Below are 17,937 nucleotides of genomic sequence, written 5' to 3'. Positions count from 1 at the left end.
GTAACTGCATTGATTTCCAGGGCTCCTAATTAAAGAAATAGCCCCATTTTACTCAATGCTGAAAGAAGTGCTCTCTTCCCCTTAGGCCTGGCCTCTAGGGTACATACATTTATTTTTTCCAAACTAGGCAAGAGCCAGGCAATGGTTGCTATTTCTTCACTAATGGTCTGGGAAAACTACTGACCAAGGCCTATGCAACATTCAGAACCTTCACTCAAGGATGTGAAAGTGCCCCCACGGCTTACCCAAACACCTGCACAAAAGCATTCCAAGGGGAGAGGAAGGGTGCAGGGACTTCAGGAAGGCGAGTGTAAGACAGAAGCCCTCTGACCATGTGCCCCTCCATCACGCACCACCAGCCCGACTGACTCATTAATTGATGCAGACATGAAAGGCAGAGCAGTCAGCACTCTGACAAAGGGTCGCAGTTTCTAGCTGATAAGCTGACTCTTCTCACCTGTCTTCTGCATGTGACTGGCTACCTTACTGTGGTGTGTGAAAGACTGTAGTTAATCTATGTAAAAAATATTCAAATATGACATCTTTTGTGTGGGGTGGAGAAGGTAGTTTTTAAAAAATTATGAAAAACATTAAGTCAAAACAATTGTAAAGGGTCTGAGTCTGGAACTTGTCTTTAGGAAGCAGATTTATTTATTTAGATTCCCAAGGAGTAAATGGGTAGGTTTGGAAAAAAAAATCAGATTTTATTCTGAATTCAAAAAAGTAGCAGTGGGCTAAAGACATATAAAGGAACTTGTTGTGTTCCTTACACTAAAGGGCAAGAAGAATTTTCTAGGGCTCCTGTATAATGGGAATACAGTTAAAAGAATTGCTAGTCTTAGCCCTATTTAAGGAGTCTGTAGAAGAACCCAAAGAAAACAGGGGAGACAAAAATAAGGATACTAGAGAAAACTAGTCTCTGATACAATAGTTACAGCAACCAGTAAACAGGCTAACTTCTAGCTAGAAAAAACCCATTAAAGGCCTATTTATCTACTGCTGTTCCTTTTACCCAACACATCATGTCAAGCTTTGCAACAAAAAACTGCAAGACACGTCAAAAGGCAAGAAAAATATAACAATCTAAAGAGAGAGGGCAAGCATCAGAACCACACTTTGGTATGGCAGAGATTTTGGACTTATGAGAGGGGAACTACCACAGATCCAAGAAGCTAAGAGATCACCAAGCAGGATCAATACCAAAGAAAATCTACATAGAGGCATACTATATTTAAATTGCAGAAAATCAACATATAATACACTTAGAACTTATTAACAAAACCAAAAAGCTCTTCTACCTGGACATTTAAAAACCTCTCATTAGCACCTGAGTAAAAGGAGAAATACAAAATGAAATTACAGAACTTTAAAGAAATTATTATCAAGATTTATATATTAGAATCTATGGAATGCATTTTAAAGGAGTGACTAGAGGAAAATTCACTACACAAAATACTTGTCAATAAAATAAAAGATTAAGAACAAATTAATTACCAGTTTAAAAAAGGGAAAAAATAAACCAAAAGCATAAAGAAAAAATGGGGATAAAAGCAGAAACTAATAAGGAAGGTACTTAGCACTGAGAAACGTAGCAGGAGCCACTTGCCAAACCTTAGGCACCATTGCCCAACCACAGCACCTCCCTCCAACAGTTCCTCAGACCTGCCCCAGCCACACTAATTACATCAGATCAAGAAGGATGAGCTGAAGCAGTCCCTGTATGCCACCTTCTCACAGTTTGACCAGATCCTGAATATCCTGATGTCATGGAGCCTGGTGATGAGGCCCAAGCCTTTGTCATCTTCAAGGAGGTCAGCAGCACCAATACCTGTACTCCATGCAGGTTTCCCCTTCTACAAGCCCAGGTGTATCCAGTATGCCAAGGCTGACTCAGATATCATTGTTAAGATGAAGGGCACCTTCGTGGAGCAGGAACATAAGCAGGAGAAGAGAAAAGCCAAGAGCCAGTAGAACCCAGCCGCTAATAAGACGGTGGTGCAGGGTGGGACAGTCGCCCTCATGGTGGGGGCTGTCCCACAGCCAGTCCAGGGCATGCTGCCAAGGACTCAGGCACCCCACATCATGCACCACATTCAGGGCCAGCCTCCCTACATGCCATCCCCCGGCATGATCCCATCTCCAGGCTTCAAATGTGGCCAGATCCCACTGGGGGCCATGCCCCCAACAGCAGCTTATGTAAGGCCAGGTGCCACCTACCGAGCCTCTTTCAGAAAACCCACTAAATCACATCTTGTTCCTCACCAGCCTGCCAGAGACCACCAAGGAGTTCATGCTGTCTATATTTTTCAACTAGTTCCGTCTTCAAGGAGGTCTAGCTTGTCCCAGGGCAGTACGACATGGCAGTCATCGAGTTTGACAATGAGGTGCAGGCAGGGGCTGCTCACAACTCCCTACAGGACTTCAAGATCACCCAGAAGTACCCCATGAAGATCTCCTTTGCCAAGAAGTAGCGCCTTTTCTCCATGTCTGTCCCTACCTCATTGGGGACTCCCCTCTTCCCCTTGGCTCAGCTCCCTGGAGATAGGCTCCCCTCCAGGCTTTCTTGGAGTCACATTATGTGAGTGGTCACACAGCGTTGCATCCTGTCTGTCCCCAGACACTGCACCTGGTGCTGTTAGGATGGAATTAAATAAAGTTTTTGTTTTTTTGATTTTCAGGGGGGGTAAATGAGGAAAACAAAACAACAATAGATCTAACTAGTCAAAATTCCATTTCTTTAAAACACACACGCACACAAATAAACCACTAGCTCATTTGATTCAGGAAAAGAAAAAGCAAATATACAAAAAATAGGTGATGACCACTGAATCAGAAAACATTTTTAAACTCTTAAGATAACTTTGCTGACCTTTACCAGATGAATTGGACAATCTCCTAGGAAAATACAGATTACCAACATTGACACCATTCAAGTTAGAAAGCTTAAAACAGAGCAATGACCATAAAAGAAATAAAGTTCCTAAGAAAATATCCCACTAGAAAAGCACTTGTCCCAGATGGTTTCACAGGGAATTCTAGCAAATCTAAAACCACAGAGTACTAATGCTGTATAAATTATTCCAGAGCATTGAAAAGGAAAAAAAATTACTAATTCCTCAGCTCCACTGAATCCCACATTATCATCACCATGCTTACTTTTTCCTCCACTGCACTGACCATCATCAGAGATATTATATACATTCATTTATCAGGTGCCTCAACCCCAAGTAGAATGTGAGCAACATGAAGGCAAATATCCTGATTCACTCCAGACCGGGGCACAGAACAAGGCCTGACATAAGAGAAATACGGACTCGGGAACCAGACACCAGGGTTTAATACAAGCACTACTACTTGCTAACAGGTTTGCCTCAGACAAGTATCTAAATTTCCTTGCCTCCACATGCAAAAGAAACTGATGGCCCCTGCTTCTTAGCACTTTTAAAAATGTGTCAGTAGTGGAACGACCCACCCTTTTTACTTGCAAAGGGTGAACAGAAAGCTACTATATTTCTGTAGGACATTTACAAAGAGTTTTCTTCTCAAGAAGAAACTGAATAAAGTAGATTTCCACTCAGCACTTCTGTGAAAATGAATACAGTTCTTCAATACAAGTTGGGAAATTAAATGTCTAAGTTGATCAAAGATATGAAATGCAATTTTAAAACTTGACTTGAAGAATTTAAAAACCCATATCCAACAATTAAGAGCATAAGGAGATTATACCCACATGCAGCAGTTATAAAAACTCACTAGTGGCTAAGTGAATGGGTTAGACAGCATCCAGCAGGATGAGGCAGAACCCTCCCTCCACCAATAAAAAAAACTAATAGAAAAAAATGAAATATCCAAAGCAGCTTAAACCAATAATCAGTTTTATTTTTTCATGTAACAGGAAGTCTGGAAATAACAAATTCAGGGCTAGTATAGAAACTCAAAGAAGCCACTGGGGAGGCCAGAATTGTTTGTGAATTTCCTGCAGGATCCTCCTTAGCCTGTGCCTTGCATCCTCACGGTCACAAGATGGATCTTTTAACACTAGGTACTGGATCTCCTTGCCAGGTGAGAAGTAGGGGGAAGAGCAAAAAAACAAAACATGTGGAGAAAAATGGCCCTTTTCAAGAGTCTTCTCAGAGACCACGCAGTAACATCTGCTTATTTGTTAATGGACTGGCTGTGGAACATGGACTGTACTAGTTGTAAGGAAACTTGTAAGAGATTTTAAAAATAGTACACCTTACTAATCTGACAAAAATTGAGTTTTCTTGATGTGGAAGATGAGATACTAGGGAAGCAACTAGAAGTATATGCCACTGTTGGCTCAAACATCCCAAAGGGCGCATCTGAAGATGACACCATGGTCTGGTCACAATGCATTTGATTTAGATACTCATAACAAACAGGCACTAAAAATATCCATGTTACACATTACGTAAGATTCTAAAGAGTCTATTGGTCAAGTAAGTGATCCAAAAGGAAGTTAAAACATTAAGAATGAAATAATAATAAAAATACTACATACAAACCTTTTGTGATGTGGCCTGAGCCATTTAGAGAATAACCTTAAAGCAAAGAATAAAGATCTATGAGCTAGGGTCTGTTTTCACGATGAAAGATATCAAATACAATTTCACATTCTCTAGAAAATTCCTTTGGGGTGTGAGTGAATTCTCATAAGCACAAGTGAGGGGGCTGTGGCTGAAATCATCTCCACATAGGGATTGTGTGGGTTCTTATAGGTTTCCTGAAAGAATTATACTGATTATATTTTTGAAGTTTTAAATAGAAATTCTCCTATCATGAATACTCAAGTTTCATAAAAATTAAGTTGTTCTAGGCCAAGGTTTCTCAATCTCAGCAATATTAACATTTTGGGGCATCTAAGTCTTTATTCTGGGAGGCTCCTCTGCATTGTAGGCTATTTAGCAGCATCCTTGATGTCTTCCAACTACATGTCGGTAACACATTCCCCAGTTGTAACAACCAAAAATGTCTTCAGAAATTGCCAAATGTCTCCTGGGGAGCAAAACCACCCCATTAAGAAACACTGCTCTGCAACAGGGGTTGGCAATTTTTTTCCGTAAAGGGCCAGACAGCAAGTATTTTAGACTTTGTGGGCCACACACAGTCTCTGTCACATATTCTTCCTCCTTAAAAATGTAAACTATTCTTAGCTTGAGAACTGTACAAAAACAGACAGCTGGCTTAGTTTGATGACCTATTACTAACTTTTCCATGTTTCTTACTTTATATGTTTCTCTTTTGTGTTCTCTTATGAGGAATACAAGACGACCAACAATTGTTTGCCTAGTGTTGGATTTACAGATTTTCCCTAGTGTGCTTACTCATGTGCCCAGAAGGTGCCAGGTGGTTCTATAGTCATTTCAACATTAAATACTAGGCTAGGGTTTCTCTTCCTAAGTTGTCATGTTTGTTAAGAGTTAAATATACACTGATGGCTTTTCCACACCACAGACACACATTTTCTCCCCCAGCATTAACTCTCACAAATCTCTAAAGTGATAAGAACTCAAGTTTTTCCAGTTATTACACAAACTATATTTCTCCCAAGTTATATGTATTTCCTTGTGCTCAGTAAGATGAATTCATAAAGACTTTCCTGCCTTCTTGACGCTTGTAAAGTTTCCTTTCAGTCTGAGCTTTCATGTTTCTTAAAGAAGGTGTGTCACTGGAGCCTCTTCCACACTGATGACACTATGAGTTTCTCTCCCCGGTGAGTTTTGACATGACTTCGAAGAGATGAATGATCACTGAAGGCCTTCCCACAGGCCAAGCATTCATAGGGTTTCTCCCCAGTGTGTATTCTCCTGTGAACATTAAGGTTTGAGCCTATGCTGAAGGCTTTTCCACAGTGATCACACTCGTACGGCTTCTCTCCTGTGTGACTTCTCATGTGTGTCTTAAGAGTTGACTGGTTTCTGAAGGTTTTCCCACACTGTCTACATTCGACACGTTTCTTTACAAGATGAATGCTCATGTGCCTCCTCCGGGATAAATAATCGCTGAAGACTTTCCCACAGGCAGCACATTCATAGCGTCTCTCTTGAGTGTGTATTTTCCTGTGTGCAGTTAGGTTTGAGCTTGCACTGAAGGCTTTCCCACACAGATCGCATCCGTATGGTTTCTCTCCAGTGTGAGAATTCATGTGTGTCTTAAGGATGGACTGGTTTCTGAATGCTTTCCCACACTGCCTACATTCAACAGGTTTCTTTACAATATGAATTCGCATGTGTTTTCTCCGTGATAAGAGATCACCAAAGGACTTCCCACATTCTTTACATTCATATGTTTTCTCTACCATGTGGTTCTTCTTGTGCAAATTAAAGTTAGACTTCCATCGAAAGGCTTTTCCACACTGTGTGCATTCATAGGGTTTCTCTCCAGTGTGATTCCTGACATGCTCTTTGAGATGTGAGGGATGCTGGAAAGCTTTCCCACAGTCTTGACATTCATAGGGTCTCTCTCCAGTGTGTGTTCTTTTGTGTGCAATAAGGTGGCAGCTCCTGCCATATGCCTTCCCACATTCATCACACTTGTAAGGTCGCTCCCCAGTGTGAACTCTCATGTGTATCTTCAGGGAGGAGAGGGTCCGGAAGGCATTTCCACACTGACTACAGTCATAGGGCTTCTCTGTGAGGTGAGTTCTCCCATGACTCCTAAGGGCTGAGGGATCATTGAAAGCTTTCCCACAGACATTGCATTCATAGGGTTTCTCCCCAGTGTGAATTCTCCTGTGTCGTGTAAGGGAAGCACTCGTGGTGAAGGTTTTTTGGCACTGATTACATTCATGCATTTTTCTCCCACTGTAAATGCTCACATGTTGGGTTAGATGTGGCCTGTTTTTGAAAACTACCCCATAGTCTTGGTGGTGATAGGGCCTCTTGCCAGTGATTTGCTGAGTAAGATGAGCCCCCATGCTGAAGACTTCAAACAGGTGAGCATATTCAGTGGATTTCTCTCCAAGATGAGTTCTTTCCTATTGATTTAAGATGAGTGCTGATTAAGGCATTTCCAATATTCATTACATTCCTAAGAATTATCCCCACATAAACTGACATAAATTCAAGCACATCATTATGACTAAAGATGTCATAATTTACAGTGCAAAAGTACTGCTCCTGCTCCCTTTGGACTCTATCAAATAGAACAGGTGAATGCTATGTATGCCCTAAGGTTCCATGTGTGTAACCGTTACAAAGCTTTTTACAAAATACACTTTGTTAACTGAAATGAGCCCCAACACTCAATTATCGGAGATACAGAAATATTTACTCATCAGAACTCTAAGTGGAAAAGTTTGGGGTTAGTAACTGGTAATATTAGTGTCTCTAACACTGCTTCCTCTTGGGGAATGCCACCTGCCTAGTTCTTGAGCTCCTTTTCTAACTTACACTGGCCCAGTCGTCTCCTAATATGGAAGATCCAGAGTTATCCCAAGGAAATCTTACCACTGTCACACCACTGGATGTTTCCTTCCCAAAAATATCTTCCATGAGAATGGACCATTTAGTTTTAGATGGAATCTCCCAATCTGAAACAAATTGGAAAAAGATAAACTTGCTGATAAAAGAAAATGGTGAAATGCTAGTGACAAAAATAGATAAATTTTTTTGCAAATACTAACCCTAAAAAAGGAAAGGTGAGGTGAAAAGGAAGAATGCATGAGTCAAAATGACTGAAAAATTTGGCTGTGTGATACTTGGCAATGACAGGGGTAGACATTTGGGGCAGCACACTAAGAAGTAATTCTCCAAAGATCAACATTAATAATGACAGAAAGAGTATGATCAGAAATGTTGAATTTGAAAGAACAGAAGAAAGAGTCCATGTGGACATCTTAAATATAAAGGTGAAAGGGCAGTGAAACCAAAGATCTGTGAGAGAATGGAGGAGCAGAGAAAGAGAATGAGCATTTTCAAATTTCCCTGGGTGACATTTCCTAATGGATCTCCCTCCACTCCAATCACTGGATAGAATACTCAGAAGCACTTGTTTTTGCCTGGTGCTTACCGGGATATGTGCCTTGGGGAAGTCCCCTCTCCTCTGTTCTCAGCTCCTCTTCTTGCTCCAAGTGGAAGATGAGGCTGGGTTTCCCCACCTGACACCCTACTCACGGGGAAAGATACATGTTGAGGAAGGATCGTGCAGAGGACACGTGTTCTGAAGTCAGAGTTCTGAAGATGGACAAGACTGACTTAGGAGCAGCAAAATGATGGTGACAAATTTCTAAGGGGCACAGTGAAAACCTATTACAAAAAACATAACCACAAATACCCACATGTTTTGCCCTTCAAAAGATTTCTTAACTCAGAAGTTAAGGATTACTCAATTCATAAACCTATATCCAAGCTCAGACACACTTGACAACCTCCAAGGTCAATATAATAGGTCTCAATATCCATGGGGAGACACCAGGAGGGCAGGCACCAGGTCACAATTGTGTTCCAAATCCCCACCCAGCTCCTAGGTCATAGCAAGTACTTAAAACAAAATCATTTGACTCATAAATGAAAAAATGGTGCCAGTCTTACCCACTGAGGCAAGGTTGCTATAATTCTCCAACATCACATCTTTGTATAGTTTTCTCTGAGAAGAATCCAGCAAGGGCCACTCCTTCTCAGTAAAGTCCACTGCAACATCCTGGAAAGTCACTGAGTCCTGAAACACCGCACACATTTGTGGTCAGTGAGAAACCAGTCTGAGCTCAAAGATGGCAGAGACTGAGGACTGGGTATGAGAGACTCGAATCACAGGATGGGGTTCCAATATGGGGTTCTGGTGTCTCAACATTTACTCCAGAAGCCAGTCAGCAGTTGTCTTCTCTTCCCTATGAGTGCCTCAAAGGCAACTTTGACATGGGACCAAAATATCTGTCCACTTTTAGCCTGGCCCAAGTGCTATGAACCATATTACAAGAGAAATATTTGGTACATAAGTCTTTTTCCCTAACAACCCTGATACCAGGTCAGCCCCCCAACATTCTTTGGCTCTTTCTCCTGATCCCTGATCAGGCATCAATTAGCCAGAATAAAGGTCTAAAAAAATTTTATCATGTGATACTGAGGGTGTTCTAGGAAGTGCCTCTCCCACCCTCAGGGGCCCAGAGATTTTGGTGTTACCTGGGTGCCAGCATTAGTTGGCATATGAGGCTCCAGGTCATTACAAGCAAACAGGTCCACATCCTGGTGACAAGAATGGCCTTCTGAAGCAAGAGGAATTTCTGACTCCTGGATATGGGCAGGGTCCTGGGTGGATATAGCTAGAGAAAACAGGATCCATAAGAACTAAAGTTTGCCTGACACTCACAAACCACTAAACTGTAAGTGTGCAGTACACATCCCCAATCAATATACACACATACATGTTTGGTAAGAATCCAGAGCAGCCCTGCTCTACTCAAAGACAGGGAAAAAGGATGTGGGCCAACATACCCATAACAAAAGTGATATATATTCTCAACTTATGAGCAAAGAAATTAAAGCTTTAAGAGGTAGGGCTTTTACTTTGCTCAGAGTTATCAAAATTAGAAATGGAATAGTACAGGGTTACCCATACTTGTGTTCTTCCTTTCACACCAACTACACACACTCCCTCCCTCATGCAAACTCACAGAGACCCTGCATAAATCAGTCAGTCACCTGGGGGGCCTCTCAGGACTTTGGTCCCACTGCTTTATAGTTCATCCATCCTCCTTTGGCAGCCCTCCCTCTGTCCTTGCACACACCTGACCTTGGTGAAGTGGCAGTGGCCATTTAAGCTTGATTTCTGAGGGTATTCTTTACCCCAAGAACTTACCACATGTGGGAGAGAGATCAACAGCTGCCATCCTGTGAGAATGATAATAAATTTGAAGAACAACAGAGCACTGGCATCAGAATGCTACTCTCTTGCTCTCATGGGACTCTTTGAGCAGGCATCTGTAGTAAAAGAGAGAAAGACTACTAGAAGTCAAGGCTACCTCTCTTGCTCATAGGATAATTGATTTTTGCCTTCCAGTATTTCTTTTGAACAGCAAATTCTATCTGATCCTAAGCCTTTACCTTTGGCAAAACCTTCAGGCAATGTGGTGGACAACACTGACCTGCCTCAAGAAAGATTCAGATTCATTCTCCCAAGTAAAGTGTCACCAAGTACAACTCTGTTAAACTCCTTCACTCATTGAATATTTGGGCCCGACTTCTGTTCTTCAACTTTAATGCTTGTTAAGGTTGAGGATGGTTCTAGTATTCATGAGGATGATCCATCTAGAACTCCATGTTCCAATCTCCAATGCTATTTGGCCCCACACTCTACACCAACATATACAACTGTGGGCCAACGCACTGTCCTAGTTATCTCTAGTTACCAACTTTACCTCACAGGCAATGATTTAGAAATCTGCTCTCTGATAAAACTTCTACACAACATTCTTCTTGCATGAACTCTTCACTTTACACAGGATTCTAGGACACTCATGCTTCTATAATCTTGCTCTCGAACAGCAAATTCCTCTTCTCACTGCTCTACCTATCAAGCAGAGATTCATCACAATCCATTACTTCTACAAGTTATTTGTACAAATTCCTCTGCCTATTATAACCCTGAATGAGCAAAAGACCAGCCCTGGATGATTCTAACCATCTACCTCCTCCCTGAAGAGAGCTGGGAAAACCAGTCTGCACACAACTGGTCACCTTCAAAACTCAAAGATGTTAACCCTAAAGGAATATCTACACTAAAGAAAAGCATACTAGGCAATCCAATCTTCCCATAACCAGGTAAAATCTCAAGTTTTTCTGAATAAAAAACTGTCTAACATTACCCTTACTTTCAGCATGTTCCAGCAAGTAATCTGATATTCCTTTCACAGTAATAACAACCAGAAAAATGAAAAGGCAACCTACTGAATGGGAGAAAATATTTGAAAATCATATATCTGACAAGGGGTTAATATCCAAAACATATAAAGAACTCATACAACTCAATAGCAAAAAAAAAAAAAAAAAAAAAAATCCAAATAAAAAATGGGCAGAGGCCCTGAATAGACATTTTTCCAAAGACATACAAATGGCCAGGAAGCAGATGAAAAGGTGCTCAATATCACTAATCATCAGAGAAATGCTAATCAAAACCATGAGCTATCACCTTACACCTATTAGAATGGCTATATAAGAAAGAAGAGAGACAACAAGTGTTGACCAGGATATTAGGGAAAGGGAACGTTTGTGCACTGTTGGTAGAAATGTAAATTGGTTCAGCCACTATGGAACACAGTATGGCGTTTCCTCAAAAAATTAAAAATTAAACCACCATGTAATCCAGCAATTCCACATCTGGGTATTTATCTGAAAATGAATACACTAATTTGAAAAGATATCTCCACCTCCATGTTCATTACAGCTTTATTTACAATAGTCAAGGCACGGAAACAACCTAAACGCCCATCAATGAATGAACGAACATAGAAAATGTGATATATGAATATTATTTAGCCATAAAAATCTTGCCTTTGGGACATCAATGGAACTTGAGGGCATTATACTAAGTGAAATGTCAGCCAGAAAAAATTATCATTTATATGTGGAAACTTAAAAAAAGCAAAGCAAAACAAAACAAAAACTAAGGTCAGGGATATGGAGAACAGACTGGTGGCTGCCTGAGGCAGTGGTTGATGAAATGGGTAAATGAGGTCAAGAAGTACAAGTTTCCAGTTATGAAGTAAGTCACAGGGATGTAACGTATAGCATGGTGACTATAGTTAATAACACTACACTGCATACTTGAAAGTAGCTACAGAGTGGACCTTGAAAGTTCTCACCATAAGAATTTTTGTAACTGTGTATGATGATGGATGTTAACTGCACTTATTGTGATCATTTTTCAATAAATATATAAAAATATCGAATCATTTTGTTGTATAACTGAAACTGAAATAATGTTATGTTAGTTATACCTCAATAAAAAAAAAAGGCAACAGATTGGGGGAAAATATTTGTAGTACACATATACCTGACAAAAAATTCATATTCACATTAAAGCACTCCTACAAAACAATAAAAAAGGTACGAAAAAAAAAGCTAGAATTAAGACACTTTACGATATTTAATGACAAATATAACAAGCATGGCAAAAGTGCTCAACATCATTAGTTATCTGATAAATGCAAATTAAAACTAATGATACAGCATTTCAACCCACTAGAGCAGCCAAAATAAAAAAGCCCACCAGCATTAAATGTTGACAAGGATGTGGCATACCCTCAACTCTCATACACTGATGGTGGAAATGTGAAACGGTTCAAACATTTTGGAAAACAATTTGCCAGCTTCTTAAATAGTACACCTACCATTTGACTAAGCAATTCCATGCCTAGATATTTATCAGAGATACAGCAATCTGATTCATAATAGCCAAAAAGTGTAAGCAATCTAAATATCCATCAACAAGAGAATAAACAAATTGTGACGTGTACAACGAAATACTAGTCAGCAATAAAAAGAAACTACTGAGACATACACAAATCTCTATATATTGACCATCAGACGGTAGACACAAGAAATTCTGATTCCAATTACACGATGTCCACGAATAGGCAAAACTTAAGTCAATGGCAAAAGTTGTTTAAGTCTATAGTAAAAAAATGGTTGCCTCGATGGAGAAGCATGAGATGGGGATAGACTGAGGGAACAGAGAGGAAACTCCTTGGGGCAAGTGAAATTTTCTACATATATTTTTTTAGTTAGTGGTTACACAATGCATACAACTGTCAAAAAAATTCATCAAACTGATCACCTAAGATCTATGCATTTTCTTGCAAATTATACTTTAAAGGGGTAGAAGAAATCTTTCTTACTTTCTGGTCTCTAGTTATATAAAATTTCCTCCCAACTGATCTATGATTTTCTCTTTCTCTCTTATTACAAACAAGGAGATGTGTGCCCTCCCTTCTAAGGCCAACTTCTTCAGAGTAAATATATATGTAAAATAAATTCAAAATGCTCAGAGAAAAAAGTGGAATAAAAAATACTCAAAAGGAAGCTAGAAAAAAGAAACTGAAAAGACAGAACAAAGTCAACAACCAAACATATTAACACATAAATGTTAATGAACTAAACGCTTGAACTAAAATAGATATTCTCAAAATAGATTAAAAAAATATTGTTTGTAAGAGACATCTAACACATAGGGATATAACAAGAATGGAAATAAACATATATATAAGGCACATACATTTTTTTAAGCTGCTTTATAATATTAACACCAGAAAGAATGGATTAAGGCAAAAAGGCTCATAGAGAAAACTGAGGTATTACATAATGAAAAGTATAATTCAAGAAAAAGCCGTATATACCCGTATATGTTATGACACAGCCTCAAAAATATGAAAACATTGAAAAAGGACAGAACTCTAAGAAGAATGGACAAAGCCACTACCAGAACTCTCACTGAAATAGTTTAGGTGGATAATTCAGTAACTATACACGGACTGAGTAAGATGAGACAGCACTTCCTAACTAGAAACTCCAACCACACAAGCACAATATATGTCTCAGAAATGGCATCGATCTCTGACCAGTGCAATGAAGTTAAGCAAACAATGACCAGAAGATAACAACAACAAAGCCATAGGAATGGAAATTAAAAGAGAAAATTCTAAATGATTCACATGTCAAGGAAGTCATAATATTCATAATATTTAGAACTGAAATATAATACTACATGCTGCACTTCTGTGGAATGTGACAGATACCCAATGTAAGAAGCTAGAAAGAGTGACCCTCAAAAAAGTAAAGGGGCCTGGAGAGCATGGCTCGGCAGTTGAGCGGCAACCTAAAATCCAGGAGATCAGGGTCGATTCCCGGTCAGGGCACGTGACCGGGTTGCGGGCTTGATCCCCAGTCGAGGGCGTGCAGGAGGTGGCTGTTCAATGACTCTCTCATCATTGATGCTTCTATCTCTCTCTCTCCCTCTCCTTTCCTCTCTCTGAAATCAATAAAGATATATATATTTTTTTTTTTAAAAAAGGGAAGAAAATTATAAAGAACAGAAAGTTATGAAATAGAAAACATTCATATTATAAAGTTCAATCAAGTCGAAAGTTCTTTGAGAAAAACAAAATTGACAAAAATTCTGACAGGGTTTATTTTTTTAAAAGAAGAAACGTATACATAGGAGTGAAAAAACATTACAGATGTAGCAAGCATTAAAAACATAGTAAGATGACATTATTAACAACTTTGACTATACAATTTAAACCTTAGATAGAATGAATAAATTCCTAAAGAAATTTTACTTACCATAATGAAATAGAGAACTTAAATGCCTTATAACCCTTAAAGGAACTGAACCAATAGCTTTAAAACTTCCCACAAAGAAAACTCCAGAGCTAAGTAGTTTTTCTTGGTATAACTCTCTTTATGGAAAAAGTCAGTTTATTCTTAGGCAAAATACTCCAGAGTTTAGGAAAAAGAGGGAACAGCCCCACCCCATTTTATAAGGCTGGCACAAACCTGCAAAGGAAAGGAAAATTACAAGCCAATTTCACTCAAACATAAATCTGAATCACCAAAAATGATACAATAGTAAGTATCCTTTCCAAGTAAGTTATTTACCAATGCAAATTTAATATAATACTAGAAAAGTTCATTGGTATAGTTCACCACACTACCAGACAAGTAAGACAAGCATATTATTCACTCATTCATTCCATGCACAAACAGTAGTAGCCACCTATCACAGGCCAGGCATCTTTAAGGTGCTTGAAATACATCAACAGATATCAAAGTAGATGCTTGGGGGGGAGGATCACTTGTAAAAAGCTACAGCTGTTCATGAGAAAAATGAAGAGCTCCTAAACTAGGAAAAGAAGAGCGCTTCCTCCACCTATTAAATACTCTCTCAAAAAAGCTTCTAGGCCCTGGGCAGGTAGCTCGGTTGGTTAGAGCAAAGTCCTGATATGCCAAGGTTGCCGGTTTGATTCCCAGTCAGGGCACATACCCAGGTTGCAGCCGAGGCATGTGCGGGAGGCAGTCGATGGAAACGCCATGGATGTTTCTCTTTCCCACTTCCTCTTTCTTAAAAAATTAAAAAATCAACAATGTAAGTGGAACAACAAATCCATCCCTCTCTCTCTCTTCCTCTCTCTCAAATCAACTTAAAAAATTAATTTAAAAAAAGCTTCCAGTAAGCATTAAAGTCCATTCCCCTTAAAGTAAAAAAGAAAACAGGACTACCTCCTATCCAAATTCCATTCAGTGCTATCAGAAGTCCCCAGCTGTCCTCAGCTATTCCAGCAAAAAAAGTAAATCGTGTACTAAGCAAAAAAAATATATAAATATTTACTTATTCATTCTATACAGACAAAAACATCCAAAACACTACATGAAAATTAAGAGAATTATATACTTCAGTAACCCTGCAGAACTTAAATTCAATATACAAAGCTTTGGAAAAAAATTAATTTTAAAGTGCATGCACACGCTCCCAGGAATAAATCTAACAAAAAACCCCCCAAAATCCTTTTTGTTAGTACTTATAAAACCTTATTAAAAGGCATTATAGAAGATGTAAATGTACATAATTTGATTAATCATAAGATTCAATGGCATAATAATGTCAATATTCTCAAAATTAATATTCAACACAACCTGAAAACAAAACCCCAGTAGGTGGAACTTTGTAAACTGACTCTAAAATTTAGTAAGGCCCTGGCTGGGTAGTTGGTTAGTACAGTCCCAATAAACCAAGGTTGTGGGTTCCATTGCTGGTCAGGCACATAACAAGAAACACCAATGAATGCATAAATAAGTAGAACAGTAATTCAATGTTTCTCTCTCTCTTCCTCTCTTTAAAAATCAATCAATAAAAATATTTTGAAAAAATAAAATAAAATTTAAGCCGTAAGGTACCTCAAAAAGAATGGGTATGTGTACAAAAGTCACCTATAAGATATTTAGAAATCTCTAAATTAGAATCTGCAGCTGCACAAATATGGGAAAAAGGATGTATCTGAAAGTACTTTAAATTGTGAGTCTAGTAAAAAATAATTACTCAAATTAGGAAATACATTTTTGGGAAGAACTTATAAACAGTAAAATCCAAAAAGAGAATCTTGGGAGAAGAGGAGGTTGCAATTTAGGAGCACACAGGTTTCTGAGGTTTCATAATATTTTCTTGGACTGATTTGTGGATTTGCTTTATTGTTGTCCTTTTAATTGTATGTGTTTTCATGCGTTTGTGGGTTTTTCTTTGCACCTATGTCCTATGAGCGGATAAATAAAAGGAACCAAATAAGGTAGTAAAAATCAATGCAAAATGTTAGTAACTACAATAACTATTAATGGACTAACTCTCAAGTTAAATAATGTCGAACTGAATTTTTAAATCTAGTTATAGGCTATTTGCATAAGAATCAACTAAAAGTTTGAGTATAAAAGGCATTCAAGACAAATGCTGCCACAATTCATATTAGACAAGCTGACCACAAAGGAAATTGACCACAAAAACAAACGGAAGGTAATTTATCCTCACGGTCTCCATTTCCTGAGCGCCCATAATGCCCTGAATTCACTCGGCCGGGCTTTTTACGTCCCCATCACAAGGTGTTAGGGTTTTTTTTGCTTTTTTTTTTTTTTTTTTTACCCCAGATCACCAGTGCCTAAATATGTCGCTAAATATGGTCCTAAATTTCAGTCCTCGCGTCATTAGAGTTTCATACCGCTGATGACAGGGTCTTAAACACACTCCAAGCCTGGCTGCCTGGCTTTCCAGTCCCAGGTCCCCGTCTGCCTTGCGGGCCTCTCGTGGCCTCAGGAAAGCCAGAGTAAAGGGTTAAAGGGGGAAAGCAGGGCTTACCCGACAGGGTAAAATCCGGGGGAGCGGAGGTCACGGAAGCTGCCGCCCAAGAGTCGAGAAGTTCAAACGGAAGGTCCAGTCTGCCGCGGGGAGGCGGAGGGTCGCCAACAGCTGGAAGGAAACCGCAGGGGAGCTCTCCACAGCCCATGTGTATAGCGCCAAACGCCTCCCGAGAATAATGGCTTCCGCTTCACTTCCGCCTTCTAAATCACGCGGGACTCATTGGCCGCTCTAACCCAGAAGCACGGGGCGGAAAGGATTCTGGGAAATGTAGTTCTGAGCTTAGGCGGGCAGGGAGGTGGTGGCCAGGTGGATTCTGATGGTTGAGCACATGTCCCCAACTTCTAATTGTTTGAGTGCCTTGGAACTCAGTTCTTAGGCTTCTTATAATCATTCTTTTGATACAACGAATCTCACCGCTTTAAGAACAATTTATACACTTAAGACACAAACGTCCACCCTCAACCCCACACCTGAATTCCAGGAGGAATGAGACATTCTCCACTTGGACATTTTACAGGCACTATAAATGCCCCAAAGCAAACTGCGGACTCCACCTTCTCAAACTCAAATAATAGGAATCTTACCTGTCCACTTGTAAACCTTGGCAACACCCTCGACCCTTTTGTTTGTCCCATTGATCTGTCAATGTAAGAGCATTCAAACCTATAGAGGATTTTTGTGAGTTTATTTGAGCTAAACTGTCAACAATTTCTGGGAAGCAAAATCTCAATGGATTGAGATAATGCTCCAGAGAATGGCAGTTTTGCACCTTATTTTATACATTACAACCAAAAGAGGAGATGTAAGTGGGTTACATGAAATCCATTGATGATAGATTAGGGAGGTGGGGGGAAGCAAAGCAGGGAAACCTCTGGGATTGGATGAAAAATAAAATGATAGGAACATACATCTTTTACATAGGTGGGTACAGGATAGTTAACAGTCAGCAATTAACATGATAACGATAACAAGGAGAGAATTCATGGTCTCTGCCCTGGTGCACTGATTATGCCCTGTGGGATCTGGATAAAAGGAAGTCACCCTGACATTCCAGTGGTATGTTATTGTAGATGCAGAAGA

At 39.5% G+C, this 17,937-nt stretch overlaps 2 protein-coding genes, 1 non-coding gene and 1 pseudogene across 5 annotated transcripts in view; 1 reads left to right on the top strand and 3 right to left on the bottom strand.

Annotated features, from left to right (window-relative positions):
- OR7D2 (olfactory receptor family 7 subfamily D member 2) overlaps positions 1 to 16,938 on the bottom strand; it is a 36,934-nt gene extending 19,996 nt beyond the window's left edge. The window contains exon 1 of the mRNA XM_016197923.2: positions 16,855 to 16,938. The gene's annotated coding sequence lies outside the window, so the exon portion shown is untranslated. The remainder of the gene's footprint in view (positions 1 to 16,854) is intronic.
- On the top strand, positions 1,023 to 2,471 carry LOC107525728 (U1 small nuclear ribonucleoprotein A pseudogene; annotated as a pseudogene).
- On the bottom strand, positions 2,496 to 16,943 carry ZNF317 (zinc finger protein 317). 3 transcript variants are annotated; one of them, XM_016197919.2, is made up of 7 exons: positions 16,855 to 16,943; positions 9,817 to 9,938; positions 9,141 to 9,280; positions 8,553 to 8,679; positions 8,032 to 8,127; positions 7,470 to 7,552; positions 2,499 to 6,997 (listed from the first exon to the last, which is right to left on the bottom strand). In XM_016197919.2, exons 2-7 carry the CDS (start codon positions 9,845 to 9,847, stop codon positions 5,687 to 5,689), a joined length of 1,788 nt encoding a protein of 595 aa, XP_016053405.2. In that variant the 5' UTR covers positions 9,848 to 9,938; positions 16,855 to 16,943; the 3' UTR covers positions 2,499 to 5,686. The 3 variants fall into 3 exon arrangements, with proteins under 3 accessions (XP_087672823.1, XP_016053405.2, XP_016053407.2); XM_016197921.2 differs by having other exon boundaries at positions 9,817 to 9,959; positions 16,855 to 16,920; XM_087816697.1 differs by lacking the exon at positions 9,141 to 9,280 and having other exon boundaries at positions 2,496 to 6,997.
- LOC148093334 (small Cajal body-specific RNA 24) lies at positions 3,448 to 3,573 on the bottom strand. Its single transcript, XR_015714456.1, has one exon.
- Positions 16,944 to 17,937: the final 994 nt, after the last annotated feature.

The sequence above is a fragment of the Miniopterus natalensis genome, chromosome 4, assembly GCF_054644295.1.
Source record: "Miniopterus natalensis isolate mMinNat1 chromosome 4, mMinNat1.hap1, whole genome shotgun sequence".
NCBI lineage: Eukaryota > Metazoa > Chordata > Mammalia > Chiroptera > Miniopteridae > Miniopterus > Miniopterus natalensis.
Note: the sequence above shows the minus strand (reverse complement) of the source record. Positions and strands in the feature narration are given on the sequence as shown.